We start from the raw sequence: 24,836 nt of genomic DNA, 5'->3' as shown, positions 1-24,836 counted from the left end.
GTAGAGCTGTTGAATGAGAGTTAAGCCTCTTGCATTTCTAACTTTTGTTGAAAAAATAATAATACAAACCTCCAGTCTGTCTGTGGGCGTGTCTGCTCTGATTAGATGATGTCACTCAGGTGTGTGGGCCCAATCTGCCCAGCAACACCATGGTTACCAACTGCAGCACTGAGTGCCATTAAGAATGCATTGAGGATTATATCTGACAATTTTGCCAACTGTTCAAAAACTATGGCTCCTATAAATAAAAGACCAGAAAGTGAGCATCAGGGAACCCCAATGAACTGATATATGTTTTATTTTTGGGTTTTGTGTGTCAAATGTGAAGATGGGAGCAATTTGTCTAAAGTGGACTTCTCTCTGTTCTGAAGAAAGTTCCGGTCAAATTTAACATGGGAGTCTATTTGAAGCTAGGTGGACTTTTTGTCACTCAGATCACTATTGGGCCAGAACGGTGGGTCCGTTTGATATGATGAAGGCAATTGAGCAGGCCAGACTAATTATGCTCCTGAAATCTTTTGAAATTATTTGAATAGACATTGATTACGTTTACTTGAGTGTGAACAGTCTGCTGGTAATGGCATATATACTTATACTTGCAGTACGTACTGATTGTTTGTTGTGATCTTTTCATGGGATTTTTGGTGTAATGGGGTCCAGTGGCAAGAAATCCATGGGTGTTTGTTAATTGGCTTATGGATGTATATTGATTCGAAAAATGAAGCCTTTAACTGGGAAACTTGGACACATCATTAACAATATCTTGGTAGCCGAGTTTAGCTTGACACAGCATGGTCCTGTTGTGGTGATGAGTGTTACATTTTACATTGCTAAACTTTGTTTCTAAACTGAATGTAATCGTCACGTAGCGGTAACGCTAAAATAACGTGTTGATCTTCAGAAGAGTGCTGTCTATGCTAACTCTATTGGTGAGCAATATATATATATTCTGTCTTTTTTACCAGACAATTAATAGCAGCAGATGTAGACGGTGGCCTCCTGTCCATCATTCCTGCACAAATCAAAGGGTTTTTATCTTTCCCGTTTCACTGGTGTCTGGACGAGTTCAGTTGGCTAAGGAAATATACAGAAATGCGGGCCACATCCCTTTAGCCCCCCTCCCAGGGGCCTTCACATGCAAAGCTATAATTTATTCTTCATTTGTCTTGGTTGTTTTCTTAAGCTGCTTCATGTGACGGGGGGAGCAGAATCAGCAGGCGATTATTTACACCAACTAAATCGACTTTGTCAATATTGTCAGAACGATCCAGCTTATTCGGAAAACACTTTTATGTCAACGCTCAAATAGATATGTTCGCCTGTCAAATGTTCGTCTTGGCCCAGATAGAGCCTGCACAATCGCTTTGACAAATGATTATCCCCATGGTGTGATGTGACGATTATACATATTCAGCTATGTACACATATTGAAATAACATAACAGACTGAAGATATACAGTATTTTTCAAAAGATGCCTTCCTCTGACAGCAGACACAAAGGACGAAATAGGCAGGGCTGCTGCTGAGAAATTGCTCCCGACTATGAGGTTTTTGATAAAGGATATAAATGTACCTGCCTGAAGATATACATAAAAAAAAACAATATTTAATGCATTTGTTTTATCCGTATTTTTTTAGGTGCATGTCATTGAATTCTGAAAATGTGTACATGTTTTTCTGTCATATTATTCAATTTAGGTCGATACAATTCTCGAGAAAATAGGCAAAGTGAAACAATACAGTTGTGATTTCATTTAGGTTTCTTTTCCTTTGTTTTCTTGTATCTATTCTTGTGTTTTGCATTGATTTGAGTTAATAACATCTCTTTCCATTGCCTTTGCTACAGTAAGCATATAATCATTTGAAGTTCCTCACAGCTTTTTTTCTTTAACCCCAGTTGAGGAATAAGGCATTTTTAATCACTATCTGGATTTCACAAATTGATTTGTGAGATTTTTTGCCTCATTACGATGTGCAATCAGTGAAAGAAAAAACTGACCGTCTCATTATGTCATTGATTGCCTTATTCTTACCAGAGTTATTTTCTTCTCAACACTGCGACATTGAAAATCGTTGCTCTGGATGGATTGGTAGGCCTTGTGCAGCTTCCACGCAATACCAAAATAAGTGAAAAGGATGACCAGACAGGGGACGAATGTGCAGAGAACAGACATAGCAATGATGAAGGTGGAGTGGTTCAGGGACATCCCATAACCGGTCCAGTCTATCGAGCAGGAGATTCCAAACGGCTCCGGCCCGTAGCTGCCCCATCCCATCAGAGGGAGCACCGCCCACAGCCCGGAATACAGCCAGATCCCACTGATCACAAAACCAATGGTTCTCCTTTGGAACTTGACACCTGTGGACAAACAGATATTCAATTAGTAGTGAGGAGTCTGTTACCTGCTGAAGTGTAGGCGCTGCAGAACCATTATAATTTAGTTCAATCAGAGACGAATCTATTTGACGGGAAACGTTCTGCTCTTTGAGATTAAAGAATCTGACCATGAAGAGGATTCCGGGAGAGCTAATCCCCACACAAACAGAACATTAGGTCTTAGTTAAAACAACAATGCTAATGCTAACAATGCTAAGCACATAAGAAGGAGATTGTTGGGATGGAGCTGTGGCAGTATCAGCAGTCATGTGGTGAGGTGATTATTTGTACATACATTGCCAGAACAAGAATGTCAATATGCAAGGGATCATTTGAAGTGAGCCGGTCATTAAAGAGAAAAGAACACATTCTACTGCCTAGCAACAGCTGAAACTGCGGCGACTGCAACGTAACTTTAAAGGTCCCATGACATGCTTTTCCGGTTATTACCCGTCCCCTTGTGTGTTATGTAGCTTTTTCTGCATGTAAATGGTCTGCAAATTCACAAACCCTCAAAGTACACCCTCTAGCGAGTAAAACTCGAACACAAAAAATACCTGTCTATGCTGCCCCAGAACGCCTCGTTGGAGATTTTTCTTTTTCCATTTTATGCTTCCTGAGTATAGTGACGTAATGCCGACCAAATGGACCAATTGGTCCAAATGGACCAATCTGCGGAGCTCCGCACACACACACACTCACTCAGCCGTATCTTTTCTCAGCCGCGGTGCTGCGCGGATCTTCGCACACAAACACACTCACTCAGCCTGGCTGTGAGTGTGTGTGTGTGCTCAGGCTGAGTTCCGCGGTGTCTCGCTGTCTCACAGACTCCACGCAGCAACCAGGAAACGACACCAGTAACCCAGCTCACACTGTCCACTCCTCGAGCCTCAAAGGGCGGAGCAGTGAGCCCCGCAACGTCCCGCCAACACGGCACCCAGACCCCACGCAGCATTCTCATCTGTTTGTCATTACTGGTGTCATTTCCTGGTTGCTAACAAACGCCATTGTAACACATAAACACTGATGTTCCGCTGTAACGGTGGTGGACTCATCAGAACATAGTGGGCGAGCTGACCAATCAGAGCACAGTGGGCTCATAGGGAGGGGGGGGCAGGAGCTCCAACAAGGCGTTTAGGACAGAGAGTGAATACACATACTATACAGAGATGCTGTATGAGAAACCAATGTGATTTGGAACATTGAACAATGTAAATGTATTCTAGTAGACCTCAACAATGGAATTATGATCAGTAGAAATGGCCATGTCATGGGACCTTTAAATTACGGCAGCTTTCTGCACTTTAACTGCCGAAATCTGTTCACATGTTCATTTTCATTAACCAGTCTTTAAACACAGCCATAAAGGGACCATGAGTTTATACTGTGTTCCCTTTAGTGTTTACTTTCTATCTTCTACTGCTGATTTGTCTTTGGTACAGCTCTCTGAGTCTTCAACCTCTTTCCTTGTCTTGCGTTGTTTTCTTGTTCTTGTTCACTTTTTCTTTTTTTTACCCGGGACAGTTTCGAAATAATATCCAAAGTGTTGTGCTCTCCTCAACAACAACAAAAACATCAATGGAAAGTATTCCACAGTGTTTTCAGATTTTTTTCTTACTGTTTTTGGGCCACAGCTGACATTATATTGACCAGACTTCTTTCTGCGGATTGATATGACTGCACAGTCCCTTGATCAGAGTGTCCTTAGCAGCGTTCTTTTTCAACTAAGCTGTGTAATAATGGACGATAAATTCTGGTATATATTTATATATATATTTTTTTTTTCATGTGCAAATGTTATTCAGAAATCAGCCCAACTATCAGCTCAGAATCCAAGCAATGAACTGTTATGGATGTGGCTGTCAGCGAATTGTTAGCAACCTAAAAAAGGTCCAACTAAAGAAAAATCTATATACGTTTGGATGTGCGCTATATTTCAAATGACTCCAATGCTTTACCTTGCCTTCAGATTCCTGTTTCCGACATTAAACTGAAGCCGTTATAAAACTGCCTTAATGAATTCGGGGGCCAACCTTCTCTAACATCTTTTCACGTTCCAGATGACTACTTTATATACTGTATAGGAACATTAAGTCATCATAGTTCAGAGCCTTATTTGTATTCCCAGTTGTCTCAATTATCGTGGCAGGATATTTTGTAGGTTTTTATTTTTTTGTATTTCATCTTTATTATGTTATTTTATTGTCTATACCTACTGAAGGCTCACAAGGAAATATATCTGCACTGAACCGTTGACTTTAACTAAATTTATTATATCAACAGATTTCACATAACTGCATTAGCTTAGTTGAAAGCAATAATATTACGTTTAAATAGGTTCAACTTAATATTATTGCTTTCAACTAACCTAATACTGTCTTGTGTCTTAATTTTGTAAGAGCTAATATTTAGGTGTTTATTTTACATTGTCTATATCTGTCTGTAGATTTATCTTAAATTCACCAGAAGTTATATCATGCCTTAATTTGCATATCAAATATAACATTTCAAAAAATCCAATAACGTAAACAAACAACTGGAGCATTTCATGGTGATATCTATAATGAAATTGTTCTACCTTATTCACCTGTTCTGTCCATATTCAGTTGTTATTTGTTGTGTTCAAACCTGTAAATGATGATGAACAGCAGCTGTCAGCTGATTACAGTTTATGATTAAAATCACACGACCTTGTCTTGCCTAAAATATGCAATGCTTCCTTAAGAAAGTTGCAGTTCGATTGTTCTTACAGTATGGTTCAACGTTCATTCATTACATCATCTTTAATTCATTCGTTTCAGAATTAGCCTCAAAGGGCCTTTACCAGAACAGAGGACATTACACATGACCAACACCGACTGGACTTTTGATCAGCTACTTTAGTAATGCATTCTTAAATAGACCCATTTACTGCTGACGTCATGATCATGTCACAGTGTTTGCTGGAGTTAGAACAAAGGGAATACTGGAGGCAGGAAAATGTTACCCCTCTGCTAACCATTGCTGCAGCATTAAGCTTATGGCTGCTGTTAGTTTCTTTCCATCACTGTGTTGCGACCTGCGTTATTATAAGAGTCTCTTTTTTATGAGTTTTTCTCTCTTTTTTTGGTTTAAGTTATAGTCGTACAAAAAGTTATACACCCTTAGTGCTTCTTTAATATTCACACTTGGTTTCTCTTTCGGATGTGTAAGTGTCAAGCCATTGAGTAAGTGTGTAGGGGTTGGCCAATCTGGCCCAAGTAAGAAGTCTTTTCCTCTCGTTCCTGGAGAGTAAGTCGCCGCACATATTCAAATAAACGTAACATTTCTTTAGCTATTGTTTAAATACAAGCCAACAAAACAAACCAGCATTGCCTAACGTTTCCAGATAATGATTCTGCCAGCTTGTTCTGAACAAAAATGTACGTCATCGTGTTTACTTAAAAGGCTTTATGGTATTTGAGTAAGGATTATGGTATAATTGTGGTTGGCTAACTGTGGATGGCTAATTTTATTCTGGTGTTTGCTTTCCCACGTTTATTCTGTACCTTTGTAAACACCCAGAATAATACAGAGAGGCAGGCTGTTACAACATTTAGAGATTGTGAGGCTGTTGCCTAACTGACTCAAGCAACTAGGTCTCATGGGTTCCCATATCTACAAAACAGACTGAACAAACTGGATTTACATATTTATTTGGAGCCTTCTAGGTTAGACATGAGAAACATAAACATTTAATTTGACAGCAAGATTATTTCCTGCAGGTATGGTCCTTACAGAATAGGCCATACTGGATACCATTAATTGGAGACAAGGACATCTGTGTCAATATCATTTAATCAATTAGTTAGAACAATTATGAAGCAGACTATGCTTTTCAACTGCCTATAATGATGAAACCCTCGGTAAGTGGAGGGATAAAAGAAGACAGCAACCCCCCCAAAAAAAGCTTAGCAAAAATTTGACCGGGAGGCCATTACAGCAGATCAATAAATCGTGGGTGCACAGATCACTCAGGTTCTGATTGATAAATCACTGTCATCTCTGCCTCAGTAATCCCTATCAATACACTTGTAAAGTGCATGATAATCTGGAAGGTTTAAAGCTAAAAGTTCAGGTTCTAGAAGATAAAATCTTTCTTAACTCTTTGATGTAGTGCGTGTCCTTGGGCGATATACCTATCCCTAAAATGTTCCCAATGGGTTATCCAACGTGCTTTATGAGGCAGTTTTTTTCTAATTTAAGCGCCTCCACAAATTCCCCTGCCCTACTTCAAATGATTATGTGACAGATCAAATTGATTGACTGTTTTTCCCCATTAGATAGTTATCCTAATATGTTTTTGAGGTTCACAATGAGCGAAGTCCACATCTCTATTGTTGACTCCTTCGCCCCATGTCCCCGGGCTGTCGATATTTCTAGTTATTACATGGTTTAGTTGAATACTCGATTCTGATTGGTCAATTCAGAACACGTGACACGTTGTTAATCCAGAACAGACAGACCGCTGTCAAGGATTTATGACCGTTGTTAAGGACGCTCAAATCTGCAGAAAGAAGTCCGGTCGATTGAACTGTATACAGTTTGGCTGAAAAGCAAACTGCATACAGTTTGCTTTTCTAACTGACAAGACAAGAGCTACAAGGAAACAGCGGAGAATTAACGGGCAGAAACCCTCCTTTTTACGCAGCGGTCCAGACATAGACATCAAACGGCGACACATATTCAGTTGCCAGTTACTTTTGCATTAGGGCAGGGATATCTAGATACTTTCCAAGGTTTGACATAATGAATTGTGCTACTTTTAAAGCAAGCAACGATGTTTTCAAATCTGTAATCAAAAAGCTCCTCAAAAACGCTATCGAAGCAGTTCCTGCCGTTGCTACGTTAGTTCAAACAGTAACAACGGACTATTTTTGTTAGCGGATGCATGTCAATTTAAATCAATACATACAACTATTTTTTAAATCAATAAAATCATTTTCTAAATCCATAAAAGCATTTCAATTAATAGTGGGAGTCATATCATTACTTTGTTGAGAATGTGGCCATGTAATAAGCGGGATAATGTGCAGCGACTTGGTCATTATGGGTAAAAGAACACCTTCATGCCGATCTAGATCCCTCCGCTTCGCGTCGGGCTCCTGATCTGCCTGTCGGTGTTCTTTTACCCATAATGACCGCGTCGCTGCACATTATCCCTTACATACGTTATGTCTAGATATGTTAGAGCCCAGACCTTACGTCAGAGGGAATGGGAGGCTTCCAGCTAGTCGCAACCAATTTATTTGCTGCTGTAAGCGCGGCTAATAGTGCTCGCCTTTTGGTCAGGGTTAAACCCAGGTTGGACAGGTCGTTTAGGATAAGTGTAACAGGTGAATGAGGCACGTTAGTCTCAAATATCGCCGAAAGGTTAGAGGCAACCATCTCCCAGAATCTGGCCACTGGCGGACATTCCCAGAACATATGTAGATAAGTACCAATAGCCTCTACGTCACATAGAGTGCAATTTGGATCAGCAATTATTTTCATTAAACAAAGCTTCCTAGGCGTAAGGTAAATCTATGAGTGAAATTATAATGTATGTGCTGGTGGTCAGGATTCCTAGAAGCTATTAGTATATTGGACCAGACTTCATCTCAATCAAACTCTGGATCCAGATCTGGGATATCGGCCCTCCATATCGCCTTTAACGCCAGGGGTCTATAAGCGTGTTGTGAAATGAACCAGTAAAGTTTGGAAACAAGGCCACTTGTACCTCTAGTGGAGTGTAGAATTTTACGCAGCGGGTGTGGTGATAGAGGACTTTGCAATGGAACACCGTTAGCCCTTAAAGCCGACCTCAACTGTAGATCAAATAAAAAGGAGGAACGAGGTAAATCAAATTCTGTACACAGCTCCTGAAACGAACGCAGACCTTCATCTCCATAGACGTTCCCCAGTATATGAACCCCTCTCACTTTCCACTGTGGAAACTGAATGGGATGGCCACCAATCAACAATCTGGCATTGTTAAATAATGGGGAACATGCATAGGGGCAGCCACATAGTTTCTCTACCGCCCTCCAGACAGACAGCAATTGTGATACAATTGGGCCGAACCTGCAACGACACTGAGCAATAGGAATGTTCTAATACAAAAGATCTTGAAGGGTGTAAGGATGCACTAGACTCTCTTCCAGGGCCCGCCATGACCAGAGTTGGGTGTAACGCGTTACAAAGTAACGCGTTACTTTTATAATTCAGTAATCACACTACAGTTACTAACATTGCCCCGACACGCGTTACTTCGTTACTTTTATAAAATCAGTCATAATCACACTGACAGACAAGAGGGGTTTCCGCCGCAGGTTTATATGTACGTAATCTGCGCGACTTGCACGTCCACATCTCCGCGTGCAGTGCTGCATAAACATGGCTGAGTCAGCGATAACTTTTCAGGGGTGGAGGTATGCCCATTATTTTGAGTTCGTCCGAAGAATAGACAGGAATGTAATGGTGAGGTGCAAACTGTGTCCAGGCCAGAAGCTGTTATCCACTGCTGTAAACACCACGTCAAACCTCAACAAACACCTGCAAAGAACACATGCTAAGGTGAAGCTAATAGCTAAGGACCCCCGAACCCAGAGTGAGGATGTTGTGAGTGCGCCGCCGCCGACTCCGAAGCAGCACAAATTAGAATTTGGAGGACCGGTAACCAAAGCAGAGATGGACAGGCTTGTAGCATCCTTCATAGTAGAGGTAATGTTGCCCATTTGCACAGTGGAATCACCATCGCATCGTTCAGAGATATACTGCGCAAAATACAGATAGCAGGAGACAGAGGACAGCCATGGTCAGAGCTATCTGGATCAGTCTGGCTGTCTTCTGAGTGGTTAAACATTACTAATGGTGTTCCTCAAGGTTCTGTTTTAGGTCCACTTTTATTCTCCATCTACATCAATAGTTTAGGTGAAAATGTCGATGGAGCAACCTTACATTTTTATGCGGACGATACCGTTATGTACTGTGCATGTTCTTCCATTAAGGAGGCTGTTGTTGAATTGCAAACTGCTTTTAACATTATTCAGACTCAGCTCTCTGAACTAAAGCTTCTTTTAAATGTGGATAAAACCAAGGTAATGCTCTTTTCAAAAGCCAAAAAGACACCAGAGCCTGTTTTAGATATTTTAACTACGCAAGGAATAAAACTTGAAGTGGTTGCCTGTTACAAATACCTTGGTATCTGGCTTGATGATTGTCTCACTTTTAAACGTCATGTCAATATCCTGCTTAAAAAACTGAGGGTTAGACTAGGTTTCTTCTACAGGAACAAGTCCTGTTTCTCGCTCGAGGCCAGAAAAAGGCTAGTCACTGTGACCTTTTTACCTGTGCTGGACTATGGTGATTTGATTTATATGAATGCACCTGCCAATTGCCTGGTCAAGTTAGATGCTGCGTATCACAGTGCACTGAGATTTGTGACAAACTGTAAAGCATTAACTCATCACTGTACCGTGTATGCAAGGGCTGGTCTGCCTTCACTAACTGTACGGAGGCTCAGTCACTGGTACATTTTTATATATAAAGCCATGTTAGGGAAACTTCCATCCTACATCTGCTCCCTGATCTCACGGCGAATTGTAAGTGGCTACTGCCTGAGATCGCATGCTGTGGTTTTATTAAATGTGCCAACTGCTAGGACTGTCTTAGGGAAAATAGCATTTAGATGCGCAGCTCCACTGTCCTGGAATAGTCTGCAATTAAAATGGAAACTGAGCAATCTGTTGCCACTAAATGTTTTTAAAGCTCGGTTAGATGCTACTGAATCGGAAGCTGTTGGTACCTGTGCATGTGGATAGTATGTAATTTGTAATCCCTGTAATGCTACTGTATGATGTCCTTTTGTTGTTCTGTTTATGTTTTTAATGTTTCATGTGGAACCTACTTGAGCAGGTCTCCCTTGAAAAAGAGGTCAATGATCTCAATGGGATACAACCTGAATAAATAAAGGTTTGAAATGAAATGAAATGAGTCTTATGCGACAATGGAAACTGAACTAAAGAGAACATTTGAAACTTTAGCAGTCTGCGTGATCTGCCTGCAGGGAGGGGCTGGCCGGCCCTGCAAGTAAAGGAACGAGTAAAGTAACGAGTAAAGTAACGAGTTACTTTATGTAGAGAGTAACGAAGTAGTGTAATATATTACTTTTTTTTTAAAGTAATATGTAATATGTAATATATTACTTTTTTTTAGTAACGACCCCATCTCTGGCCATGACACTGATGTCTCCGACTGGAGCCAGGTTAATAAGGGTCTAAGCGTGAAGGCCCAATAATAGTGTTTACAATTTGGGAGAGACAAACCCCCGGCCTGTCTTTCCCGCTGCATTGTAGAGAGCTTGATGCGTGGGCGTTTGCCTTGCCACAAACATTTCGTCAAAGCTGTCTGTAGCTTGCTCCAATACTGAGTTGGTGGAGGAAGAGGTAGCATTGAACTAAACAAATTAACTCTGGGTAGAATGTTCTTGCTAATGCTAAATAGCATTAGCAAGGGGCTTAGCAGACAGCCTTGCCTTGATCCTCTCGAGATAGCAAAAGATGGGGAGCATACCTTGCCTATAAGCACCATAGCTGTTGGGTTTTTATATAGCACCTTGACCATGTCAATAAAAGGGGCGCCAAAGCCCATTGCCCCGAGTACCGACCACAAAAAGGGCCATTCTAGGCGGTCGAAGGCCTTCATCGCATCAAGTGAGAGAACTGCAGCTGGGGAAGGTAGATTTTGGGCCCCATCTATGATGTGTAATAGCCTCCTTACATTGTCAGCGGCTAGCCTGGATTTTATAAAGCCTGTCTTATCGCTATGTACTAAATCAAATCAAATCAAATCAAGTTTTATTTATAAAGCACATTTAAAAGCGATTTTTGGTCGAGCCAAAGTGCTGTACATGTAATAAAAACACATTACTACAATCACAATAAAAGACAATAAATTGCAACAGATATATATAAAAAATAAAAAGTGAAACACAAGGAAAACTCAGGAGTCGTACTCCGCTCTAACTAGAAGGCCAGAGAGAAGAAGTGTGTTTACTAGATTCGTCATGTGAGACTGAAGGCGCCTAGCCAGCACTTTGGCATAGATCTTTATGTCAGTGTTTAAGAGTGAGAGGGGCCTGTAACTAGTACACTCCTTGCCTTTTTTAAGAAGCAAGGATAACAGGGCAGTGTTGACGTCTCTCAAAAATGAACCCTCCTTAATAGAAAAATAATATCATCTCTACAAGCAAGGGGCCGAGCAAGGGCCAAAAGGTGAGATAGAATTCGGGTGGAATACCATCTGGGCCTGGCGACCTGCCCTTACGCATGTCCATTACTGCTTTCTCAATTTCTTGGTTTGTGATGGGGGCATTCAGATTTTCAGAGTCGCTGACAGAAAGAGACTCCATTTGGATATTATTTAAAAAATCATTGCATGCAGATTGGACAAAGCCACTCTCCGAACTGTACAGATCCTTGTAGAAATAAACAAAGGTGGTGTTCACGCTCTTGGGATCGGTTAGAACAGTGCCATCTATAGATTTAACACTAAAAATATCAGCAAAATGTTCATCGGTCCGAAGCCTCAAGTCTCAACTCTGGCGGAGTGGAAGTAGTAAGTCTGTCTGGTTCTATGCATAAGAAATTCTGAACGGCGTCTGAGGAGAGAATTAATTTCTTTTTTGATCAGGTCTTTTTGAGCGCAACAGAATCGCTGTAATGGTGTTGTAAGTTAGCATCGAGAGCAGCATACTTTAGTTCTTATGCTTCCAATTTAGCTGCACGTTCCTTGTTTCGGGTGGATGCGTACAGAGTGGTGTTGCTTCTAATAAAGCCCTTTGTTGCCTCCCACAAAAATCTCGGGTCAGACACTGACCCCTTGTTGAACCCCAGAAACTCGCGGAGGTTAGTCTCAAACTGAGACTTGTATGTTTCGTCACGCAGCAGTGAAGAGTTAAAATTCCATCTGGGAGCTCTAGTGGGGACAGCCCTAAGCGTGACAGAAAAGTAGATGGGTTTGTGATCAGTCCATGTAACTGGTATCTTGAAAGCCTTTCGAACATTATGAAATAGATCTTTGGAAGCAAAGAGAAAATCTATCCTAGAAAAGGATTTATGTCTACCTGAGAAAAAAGAGTAATCTTTTATGGAGGGCTTCATCACACGGCAGATGTCTATCATATTTGTTCGGGCCGCCCACTGGCGTAATGCATCAGAAGCGAGACGTTGGTCTCTACTCTCTGCCCCACCCGTTCTATCCATGTTGCTATCCCATACTGCATTGAAATCTGGGCCCATAACCAGACGAAAGCCTGTGAGATCCCGTAGAGTTTTGGTTAATAGGTCATAAAAGCCAGCCTCAAAAGTGTTGGGAGCATAGGCAGAAATCAATGCTATATTCTGCCCGTCCAGACGAATCTCAGCAATGGCCAGTCGCCCCTCTTTGTCCGTCCAAGAACCGATCAGATCAAATTTCAGCTTGCGTCTACAAACTATCATCACACCCTTGGTCTTCGTAGGAGCAGACGAAAAGACAATAGGGTGATAGAGCCTATTTGCAAAGCGGGCCGCATCCTTGCGGAGTAAATGTGATTCCTGTATCATGGCAAAGTCAATATTTCTCTTGCGCAAAAATCCTAAAATAGTGGTCCTTTTATGTGGGATATTGAGTCCCCTGGCATTAATGGAAATCAAATTGAGATTAGTCATAAGTAGAGTAGTGTAAGAATACAATATAGAGTATATTCACCTCAACAAGCAGGATATGGTGATCTGGATCCCAAAAATAGCCCTCCCCAAAAAAGAAAAAACCTAACTCATAAACAAACTCAAAAACAACCCAAGAAAAGTGAGGAGATATATCACTCCTCGACATTCCTGATAAGTCCCTAACTGGACAAACAATTAAACTCTAACTGCCTAAGAGGGGCAGTGTTGGGTGTAACGAATTTCAAAAATAACGGAGTTACAGTAATGTATTACTTTTTGCTGTAACTAAGTAATGTAATGCATTACTAATTCAATTTGGGTAATATACTACCCGTTACAATTCTCAGTAATGCAGTTACAACACATTTTAACCCGAAATGAAATGGTGTTTTGTTTTTTAAGAATTCACTAACATCGCGAGACATTCCGACACCAGAGAAACATTGTTCTTTTCCCCATAATGACCGCCTCGCTGCACATTATCCCGCTTATTACACGGCCATATACTAAACAAACTACAGAGCCCATTCCGTGTTCCTGTTATTGTTTACTTCCTCTCTGCCTTTTTCTGGTGATTTATCTGACGTCCAGCGCTCCATCTTTTAACCTCTTTTCCTTTCTCTTTCTTGATCCTCCTTAGCAACCTTCATTATAGTCCTTGACAGTGGTCTGTACTACTGTATTAACAACGTGTCACATGTTAAGAATTTACAATCAGAATCGACAATTCAACTAAGCTGTGTAATAAAAGTTATTAGTAGCCTTAATGGCCTATACAGTTGTTATGCTATACCACATTGCCCTTCACTGGATGTATAATGAGCTGCACTAAACTACATTTTAGCATTTAAAATACCTAGCCATTCTTTTGCGGTTATTTTGGTAAAGTAACTCAAAAGTAATATAAATTAGTGTAACTACTTAAAAAAGACAGTAATAAGTATTATTATCCAGTGTTTCCCACAGAATTTGATTATATTTGTAGGGGCACCGCACCCCCCCCCCCATGCAAATGAGCCATAATCTCATTAAATATGCGCATATCTTAAACATTTCAGGAACACAATTCTGAACATTGGATAAAGTCAGGTTCGAAATTCTTGTTTCATTTTGTAGTCATATTAGCATCTAAAGTTTTTACAGAAGGGATTTTGGATATCTCTTTTTATCACTCCATAAATCAGAAAATCAATCAATCAATCAATCAATCAATCAATCAATCAATCAATCAATCAATCAATCAATGTTTATTTATATAGCCCAATATCACAAATGTTACATTTGTCTCAGTGGACTTCACAGTTTGTACAGAATATCAGTATGACAATACGACACCCTCTGTCCTTAGACCCTCACATCGTACAAGGAAAAACTTCCAAAGAAACCCCACAGTTTAAAGGGGAAAATGGGAGAAACCTCAGGGAGAGCAACAGAGGAGGGATCCCTCTCCCAGGACGGACAGACGTGCAATAGATGCCGTGTGTAAATCGAAGAGATAATACATTTACAACATAGGTAGACCAAATGTTTGGAAATGCATGTGTCTATAATAAGAAGATGAATCCTCGAGGATGTCAACAATCCTGTGGGAGGCAGGACCACAGTGATAGGTTCCGCCACGACTCGAAGTCCAGGGCTCAGATCTAGGACTCAGGATGCAGGATCCAGGACACAGGATCCAGGACTCAGGACTCAGGATCCAGGACTCAGGATCCAGGACTCCGGATCCAGGACTCAGGATGCAGGATCCAGGACACATGACTCAAGATCCAGGACTCAGGACCACAGCAACAGGATCAGCACTCCCTTAGGATAGGTTGAGGGAAAGGGGTAGCAAGTAAGAAGTAAGGAACAGAGGTGGAGAGGCACAACGTGTCTACGTACATGCACTCCCTTAGGATAGGTTGAGGGAAAGGGGTAGCAAGTAAGAAGTAAGGAACAGAGGTGGAGAGGCACAACGTGTCTACGTACATGCACTCCCTTAGGATAGGGTGAGGGAAAAGAGTAAGAACTAAGATGTATAGGTGAAGAGGCACAACGTCTCTACGTCAATGCACTCTTATTAGATTCTCTTATCAACTATAAGCTTTATCAAAAAGGAAGGTCTTAAACGTACTCTTAAAAACGGATAGGCTGTCTGCCGCCCGAACACAAACTGGAAGCTGATTCCACAAAAATGGAGCTTGATAAGAAAAGGCTCTGGCTCCCATTGTACTTTTAGAGACTCTACATGTAGGAACAACCAGCAACCCTGCATTCTTGGAACGCAATGCCATAGGACAGTAGGGTATAATGAGTTCTCAAAGTCAAAGTCAAAGTCAGCTTTATTGTCAAGAATTCTACATGTTGTACATCCAGAAATATCGAAATATCGTTTCCCGCAGTCCTACAGTGTGACATATATACATCAAACAAAAAACAAAAAGGGCCTAGATAAACATGGTATACATTAAACAAAACAAAGGGCCTAGATAACCGGGGTATACAGTTTAAAATGTTAATAATATAATTTAAGTGCTCAAAGTACAGTTTCAGTGCAGTAGCAGCGGAGATGGGCAGAAAAGTGACTGGTGCTGGATGAGGGAGGTTGGTTGTGTGTGTGTGTGTGTGTGTGTGTGTGTGTGTGTGTGTGTGTGTGTGTGTGTGTGTGTGTGTGTGTGTGTGTGTGTGTGTGTGTGTGTGTGTGTGTGTGTGTGTGTGTGTGTGTGTGTGTGTGTGTGTGTGTGGGTGGGTGGGGGGGGGGGGGGGGGGGGGTTAGAGTCCAGGACCATTTGGGGCAGGGGAGAAAGGTCGGAGGCAGGGTGGAGAGTTCAGGGGAGAGATGTCAGAGGGAGGGAGGGAGGGAGGGAGGGGAGAGAGTTAAGCATCCTGACCGCCTGGTGGAGGAAGCTGTTGCCCAGCCTGGAGGTGCGTGAGCTGAGGCTGAGAAACCTTCTTCCTGAAGGCAGGAGGCTGAAGAGGCTGTTGGAGGGGTGGGTGGAGTCACCCACAATGCTGAGTGCTTTGCGGGTGAGGCGGGTGTTGTATATGTCCTGTAGTGAGGGGAGTGAGGCACAGATGATCCTCTGGGCAGAGTTCACTATGCGCTGCAGGCTCTTGCGGTCAGCGGCGGTGCAGCTTCCGAACCACAGCGTGATACAGCTGCTGAGGATGCTCTCGGTGGCGCCTCGGTAGAAGGACAGCATGATGGGGGGTGATGCTCCGGCTCGCTTGAGCTTCCGGATGAAGTACAGGCGCTGCTGGGCTTTCCTCGCTAGTGCGGTGGTGTTGTTTTTCCAGGTGAGGTCATCAGTGATGGTCACCCCAAGGAATTTGGTGCTGGTCACCTGCGTCACAGCGGTGCCGTCGATGGTCAGGGGGAGAGGGGGTCGACAGTGGGTTCTCCTGAAGTCAACAACTATCTCTTTTGTTTTCTTCAGGTTGAGGAAGAGGTTGTTGTTTTGGCACCACAGGGTCAGCTGGTTCACTTCCTTCCTGTAGTTAGTCTCATCGTTGTTGCTGATGAGACCCACCACAGTAGTGTTGTCTGCAAACTTCACGATGTGGTTGGTGCTGAAGGTGGGTTTGCAGTCGTGGGTCAGCAGAGTGAAGAGAAGGGGGCTGAGCACACATCCTTGGGGGGCCCCCGTGCTCAGTATGAGGGTGTCTGAGGTGTTATTGTTGACCCGTACAGCTTGTGGTCTCTCTGTGAGGAAGTCCAGCAACCAGTTGCAGAGAGAGGGGCTGAGGCCCAGGTCTGTAAGTTTTTGTACAAGCTGCTGGGGGATGATGGTGTTGAATGCTGAGCTGAAGTCTATGAATAGCATTCTGACATATGGGTCCTTAGTCTTAGTCTTAGCCTTAGTGTTAGTGTCCAGGTGTGTGAGGGCTGGGTGGAGAGCGGAGGAGATTGCATCCTCTGTGGACCGTTTAGCTCGGTAGGTAAACTGAAACGGGTCCAGCGATGGGGGGAGGGTGGATTTGATCTGCTTCATGACCAGCCTTTCGAAGCACTTCATGATGGTGGAAGTTAGTGCGACGGGGCGGTAGTCGTTGAAGCCGGATGGAGATGACTTCTTTGGCACTGGAATGATGGTGGTTTCCTTGAAGCACGAGGGAACAACAGCCTGGCTCAGGGAGATGTTAAAAATGTCTGTGAGGACATCTGAGAGCTCTTCCGCACAGTCCTTCAGCACACGACCAGGAATGTTGTCAGGTCCTGCAGCCTTGCGGGGGTTAATCCTCAGCAGTGTGCTCCTCACACTGGCTGGTGAAAGACGCAAAGCCTGGTCGTCGGTTTTCTGCGCAGGTGTGTTGTTCTGTGCTTCAAAATGTGCAAAGAAGCCGTTGAGGTTGTTGAGCAGGGAGGTATTACTGTCACAGGTCTGTGGCGGTAGTTTGTAGTCCGTTAGGGTCCTTATGCCCTGCCACAGGCTCAGTGAGTCCCCACTATCCTTGAAATGTCCTGTAATTTCTCGGGTGTATTCTTGTTTTGCTTTCCTGATGCCACGGGACAGGTCAGCCCTGGCTGCTTTCAGCCCAGCTGGATCTCCAGCTCTGAAGGCGATGTTGCGGGCCTTCAGCAGCGTGTGGACCTCCCCTGTCAGCCATGGCTTCTGGTTAGCCCGGGTAGTGATAGCTCTGTTTTGTGTCACATCGTCAATGCATTTGGTGATGTAGCCTGTGACTGTCTCTGTGTATTCTTGTATGTTGGTGTGATGGTTGTATGTGGCTGCCTGCTTGAACATGTCCCAGTCTGTAGTGTCAAAGCAGTCTCTGAGTGCAGCTGTGCTGTCCTCTGACCACACCCGAACCTGTTTTGAAACCGGTTTGGTGGCTTTTACCCTGCGTCTGTAGGCCGGTTCCAGCAGAACAGTGAGGTGGTCTGATACCCCTTTCACACCAAGGCTTTTTCCGTTCTAGCTCCGTGCTAGAGCTTTTCTGGTTCAGAACCGGTTCTTCGGTTCAGCTCCCGCTCTGTTCACACCGCTCAGAGCCCGACTGGTGCTGCCGCTGCTGCGTCATGACGTCACAGTTTAAGTCGCTGATTTTCTCCCCAACGGAGCTCACAACAACAACAACGGGCCGGGGACTGCGTCGGGTCGATGATCGTGTTGCTTTTAATCATACGAAGCCAGATTAAATTAAATAACGACTTCTCCAACCTTATACTTTTCTCCAGAGTGCCGTGGTTCATTGTTTATTAATGTGTTTCAGCGGCATTTACCGACCGCTTCAGTGCTGGCTGCTCTTCCACGGGAGTTTATTCTCCCGTTAGCTCCGGGTTAGCTCACACGGCTCTAAAGTATTCACTGTCTGACTGTCACACAAGCAGCTGATACATATCCCCAGTTCCCCATAAGTGAATGTGTGTCAGTCTGAATTGACGCTGTTTGGCATCACAACGCTGTTATGAAAGTGTCTCTGATATAAAATGGGTGATGTTAGCATAGCAACGGAAGTTAAACTGACTATAACTTGACTACTTGTTGCTATCCTATTGTGGCATAAGCCGTTTTCTACAGGCACATTTTACCGGCGTATTTTTCATTATGATTCTACTTGTGATAGTCGGACATGACAACCTGTGCAGCCCATGTATTGATTCCATCCGATAGCATGCTATAATACAAAACAAAACGTCTGCCTGCTCTCCACAATGATCAATAACAGCGAACGGATGGTCAAAGTAAGGTACAAATAAACAGAATCACAAGAAGCCTGGTTAGTGTTGCCTGACTTTATAAAGCGTGTTTTTTTTTTACAAGTGTGTGGTTGCGTTCTAGTCACTTTGCTCAGCACTACTGCTTGTTACAACTTTTATTTGCCGTACTCGCCTTAACTGTTAGCTCAGGTTAATCTCGCCCCCCTCCGACGTAAGCGTGACGTATGCGGTTCTTGCTTCTAGACGGACAACTTTTTGGTGCTCGAAACGAACCGGATTCCGGAGCTTAGAGGCGGCTCCGCTGCGGTGTGAACAGGAAAAAACGGTGCTTTTCAAGCTCCAGCTCCGAACCGGCCCTGGAACCGCGTTGGTGTGAAAGGGGTAAGAGAGGCTGATCTGGGGGAGGGGGGATGCCTTGTATGCTCCCTTGATGTTGGTATAGACCAGGTCTAATGTGTTTTTCCCCCTGGTTGGAAAATCAACATGCTGATATATTTTAGGCAGCACAGTTTTTAAGTTAGCGTGGTTGAAGTCTCCAGCTACGATGAGTAGGCCGTCTGGGTGTGCTGTCTGTTGCTCACTGATGGCTCTGTACAGTTCACCGAGTGCCTCCTCTTTACCCTCGCTACTGGGGTTAGGCGGGAGGTAAACAGCCACCACAAGAATCGCTGTAAACTCCCTCGGCAGGTAAAAAGGACGGCATTTTAGAACCATAAATTCCACCAGTGGCGAGCAGTGTTGGCTAACAACAACAGTGTCTCTGCACCAAGCATCACTGATGTACACACACACACCGCCGCCGCGAGTCTTCTTTAAGGTAAGATGGCGCCTGCCCATTAAGGGCTTTGTAGGCTAGAAGAATAATTTTAAATTCTATCCTGTGTTCTATAGGGAGCCAGTGTAAGGCAGCCAGAACAGGAGTAATGTGGTCCCTTTTCCGAACTCTGGTTAGTACACGTGCTGCAGCATTTTGAATCAGCTGAACTGACTTTTTGGTACACCCTGAAAATACTGTCAACAGCCGTAAAATATCAATTTTCGCCATGTTTTTAGGTATAAAATGTTATATAATTCAGGCTATGAATGATATATGAACAAACCCTTCTGTAAAAACCTTCAGAATATTGATAGGAATAAAACTGGAAGGTTTGGTGTATGTAAGTGCTACTGAAGCAACACACTCTCACTCCCTAAACGTCCAGGAGCGACGCTTGGTCAGGGTCCCGTGGCGTGCAGTTGGGACGCGCCGAGGCTCCTTCAGCTTCATAAACAGACGCAAAGAGCTTTCAACTGATTGCAATGTATTCCCATCGGCGGCGGTATCGTTTAGGACTACACCATGTGCTTTGTTTGACAAACCCTGTGATTAGTTCTCAAGCTCTGTGATTGGTTGACCTCCAACTGCATGCCATATGAAAAAAAACGTTTCGTAAAAGATAAAATCATACTTTATTCAGCAGTGCTTGCTTTACTCTTTGAAAGTCATCACATGAATGCATTGTAATGAATGGTTTGGCTGCATTAAATATTACACATCTGTCGTAGTTCTTTATTTATCTACAGAGATCGGGCCTCAGAATAGACCGGAAACTATTCTTTTACCGTTCTGTTTTAATTTCACAATAAAGTTAGTAGTAATATTTTGTTTTGATATTATTGTTTTTTATTAACTACTAGACCGCTGGGTCATGTTAAGACCATCTTTTCTGTGTTGCTGTGAGTTTTTTCCATCGCTTTTGTGTTACAAATATCAAAACAATAACAAAATATATCCGTCATAAACTAAACTGGAAACAGCAGTATATTTTATTTTGTTAACACTGTAAACTTGACAGCTTTTTAACCCGCACCTCCTACTGGTTAAAGCACGTTATTACACGTTTAGAGTAATTGCAATGCAGGTAGATTGTGTTGCTTTTTAATGACTGTTTAAAATGCCTTTTTCTTAATGTCTTTCATTTTTGTAAAGCACTTTTGAATGTGTTATATTTTATGAAAACATTTAAATATTAAGAGTGTATACAAAATAGGAGGAAAGTAGAAGGTCAATGATAGAAATATAGAATAGAAAATATCAAGAAGATACTGTAAATGGTATCTAGAATAAAACAGTTTAGTGCCAGATGTACAAAGATATTAATAGGAGGATGTGCAAAACAGACAAACTAATTAGGCTTTATTTAAACATTAAATAATACTTTAGGTTAAGGTCTTCTTTTAAATACATGATGTAAGCAAAAAGCTTTGGGGGTATCTATATTAAGCCTGACAAAGTACGTAACGTTTAATCTATTGCATAGTTTGTTTTGGGACTTGACAATCAACTTTCCTGCAATGTTAACTACTGTATGTTGAAGCACTTATTTTAACCGATATTATACATATTTATTATACTCTTATAAGATGTATGTAGATAGAATAAGAAATGTGCAGAATATGACAGTTTAATGGTGGAGGTACACACATATTGATAGATGTCTTGTTGAGGAACCTATGACCCAAGTTTGTCATCATTGTATAACTACACCGTAGTTGTGTATATGATATTTCAATAAACCTTTGAAAATCTTGAAATCTTGAAAGGGATGTGCAAAATAGCCATTATATACAGTTTTTGATGAACAACTAGAGAATAACGAGCAATGAATATGCTTTATAAGGATCTGCAGATACATTTTTTGTCTTCTCAAGCACCAACTATCAAATATCTCGCCTGATTGTTTGCACTTGACAATCACCTTCACTGAATTTTACTCAGGTGTAACTAAAGTCTGATTTAAGGGTTGTTTATATTTCACATCATTAATCCAAATCTGTAAAGTAAAATAAATGTAGTAAAAATACCAGGTTAACCTTAAAGAAAGCCCTCAGGATTATAAAAGACCCCCATCACCCCAGCCACAAACTGTTCTGTCTGCTACCGTCTGGCAGGCGGTACCGCAGCATCCGGACTAAAACCACCAGACTCAGGGACAGCTTCATCCCACAGGCCAGAAGACTATTAAACACCTGAACTTTGAAACAACATCCATAACATTCATCTGGCTGCTACTTAAATTATTTGTCTAATATATCATATTCCAATCACTTGTATAGACTCTTATTGCACTATTTAACTTTTTACTATTTTACTATTTTTCTTTTTGTATTTACTTGCACTATTTTTTCTGTGTATCTGTTTTATTGTGTTGCACTGTTGGAGGAGCCTGTGACCCAAGGGGGGAGGGGGCGGGGGGGGGGGAGAGGGGGGGTAGGACACGTTCGAGTCTTGATTTGGATAGTGTGCCGTCGATGGGATTCATTCCATTTCAAAGTGCTGTTTGATGCTCCGGGTGTTTCTCAATCGCGAGTACGCTTGCTTGGTAGCACATGTCTGCCGAGCATCTTGCTTCAGAAGCGAGGCCAGAATACTTCCTGGCATTCGGAAAACAAAGAGTGGAACAGGCTAGCAAGTGTGCAGGTGTGCGTCATATGAGAGGCCCCGCCTTACATTTTCCGTCACAGATTTGGGGAAATTGGTCCGTGCGCAAAGCATTGTGGGGATTTTAAGACCGCGGAGTCTACTCATGTGCAGCCTCGATATTTCTCCAAACGGAGTACGCCAGGCTCAGTAGATTTCCAAGTATGCTGGAGATTGGAACAGTACTTCGGCGGCACTCGATGACGTATGCTTGAAATAGTGGCTCTGGAGCAGCTTTACTCGCGATTGAGAAACACCCTCGGTGTAAACTTCGCGCACTGCCACTCCAACATCCAATCACAGAGCTTGAGAACTAATCACGGGGTTTGTCAAACAAAGCACATGGTGTAGTCCTAAACGATAGCTGAGGATTCTGGGTAGTGTCTTCTGCCATCCTAAACTCCGAAAAAATATTTGTTTCTCCGAATCGAAGGTGAAAAATACAAAATCATTGCACACAATTTAAACCAATCAATGTTGTGTAATTAACAAGGATAATCTGGTGTTTTTGAGTTGATGAGTAGTGCAGATATCACTGTAAAATCAATCGACAGTAAGGAGAATAGTTACTTCCGGGTGTAAAATCCTCCGTTATCCAATGGGAATGGACGCTCACATTGCCTTTAAAAGCCGCCGACATGGACCGATGCGGTGCTTCCATGAGCGTCAAATACCGCCGCAGATGGGAATACATTGCAATCAGTTGAAAGCTCTTTGCGTCCGTTTATGAAGCTCAAGGAGCCTCGGCGCGTCCCAACTGCACGCCACGGGACCCTGACCAAGCGTCGCTCCTGGACGTTTAGGGAGTGAGAGTGTGTTGACTGAAGTGGACATCTCTCACTCAGAATATGAGAAAAAACTCATTTTGAGAAAACAACCTTTAAAGATTGCTGTGTGGCGCTACCTAAACCCTCATGTTCTTTGGATGACAGCTTGCGCCTCGACGCACTCCGTGAAGGTATTTCATGTTCGGGATCATTTGTTTTTTGTCTAACTTTGCTTCGTGCAAGTGACAATTGTTGTTGTCTTCTATGTGAACGTTTTTTTCGCTGTTCTTTTGACATTTTGATATTTAAATTTCCAGCGAAAGCTAAACCTAGAAGTGTTTTAGCACACCACGTGACGCATCTGAACGAATCACGTTGTCAGAAATTGACACCTGCCAATGAGATTTCGTTTTTTTGTTTAAGACCCCTTTGTATGTTCACGATTGGTTGCTGATACAAAGGAAATGACCATATTTGGATCCGATGAGATTGTGCAGGAGAGACGGAGCTTTCCAATGATACCTCTGATTACACGGTGCAAACAGCGGTCGCGGTACTTTATGTTACGTTAGAATGCTAACTTTTGGTGAATTTAGGATAAATCTACAGACGCAAATAGACAAACTATAAGCCTGAAAGAAAACATGTTATGGAATCAAAATAGCACAAAATCTCAAAATTGACCAGTGCATGAAAAACAATGTTTTTGCCTGCCGTGTCTCGCCTTAATGAGTGAGACACACCGGAGTTGAGGATCTGTGGGGTTTGTATGTCGATGTATGGGAAACACTCTTATTTGTATACTATTATTAATAATAACATGTGCATAGACATTTTTCAGGGGAGGACTGGCCAACTGTAGAATGGCCATGCAGCGAGGGCCTGACAATTCACTAGCAGCCCCCCCCCCGTTGACAATTCACATGGTGGGGGGTCGCCAGTCTCTGGCACTGTTATTTTGGGGGTCGCGGGCTGAAAAGTTTGGGAACCCCTGATCTAACGAACTGCTGAGCAACGCGTCAGCGTAGTGAGTCATCAGAACACATTCAAAAGATCCATCACAACATAAAATAATCATGAGACAAATAACGTAAGCAGGGCCGCCCCTCCCTACGGGACGATCACACAGACTGCGTGGGGTCTCACCTCGCGGAGGGGGCCTCATCTTGCGGAGGGGGCCTCATCTTGCGGAGGGGGCCTCATCTTGCGGAGAGGGCCTCATCTTGCGGAGGGTTCTTCATTTTGCGGAGGGAGCCTCATCTGAAGCGCAAATGCGGCGCACCTACAGTCTAACCCCTAGATTCCACCGGGTCCGTCTGCGCCGCATTGAGGTTTTGGTCCGGCCTCCTCCGGCGTCATACCCTACCAGGCGCGTTTCAGAAGCATTTCAGAAGCGGAGCGTCTTGCCTGCCGGCTCGCAGTTTTTGTTGATTTGGGCATATTTCCTGGACAGGCTACTTTGTACAGACAAAGTTAATAATAACTGTAATATTCCAGTTATAAACAACATGAATCAAAGATGTGTTGCTGTATTTTAGTGGTAAAAAAATGCATTCATCATCATAATTATTCTATATATATAATTTACACAGTGCCTGTAAACCGGAGGAGAACGCTGGCATTTCTCCTCCTACTTGAAAGACTACGGAGGGATAGGGTCTGCAAAATTAGTTTGTGTGTGTGTATATATAGCTCTGAACGTTCCATTTCCTGCCTGCCCGACCTTACGTTACGGCTGCGCCGCGACAAAAATAGGATTCGATCCTCATTTTAGAGGAGCCCTGCGCCGAGCCGCTTCTGGGACGTTTCTGACCCGTAACGCGCCGCGTGTGGTGGAATAGCACCCATTGACTAGAGTGGCCGCGATCGTCGTGAGCAC

At 42.9% G+C, this 24,836-nt stretch overlaps 1 protein-coding gene across 1 annotated transcript in view; it reads right to left on the bottom strand.

Annotated features, from left to right (window-relative positions):
• The window catches only part of opn8a (opsin 8, group member a), a 48,453-nt gene that overhangs the window by 5,284 nt on the left and 18,333 nt on the right, over nucleotides 1–24,836 (bottom strand). The window contains exon 3 of the mRNA XM_034150810.1: nucleotides 2,034–2,359. Coding sequence (XP_034006701.1) covers nucleotides 2,034–2,359 — 326 coding nt within the window. The remainder of the gene's footprint in view (nucleotides 1–2,033; nucleotides 2,360–24,836) is intronic.

Source organism: Trematomus bernacchii, unplaced genomic scaffold, assembly GCF_902827165.1.
Source record: "Trematomus bernacchii unplaced genomic scaffold, fTreBer1.1, whole genome shotgun sequence".
NCBI lineage: Eukaryota > Metazoa > Chordata > Actinopteri > Perciformes > Nototheniidae > Trematomus > Trematomus bernacchii.
The sequence above is the reverse complement of the archived record's forward strand: the minus strand, read 5'-3'. Positions and strand labels throughout refer to the sequence as shown.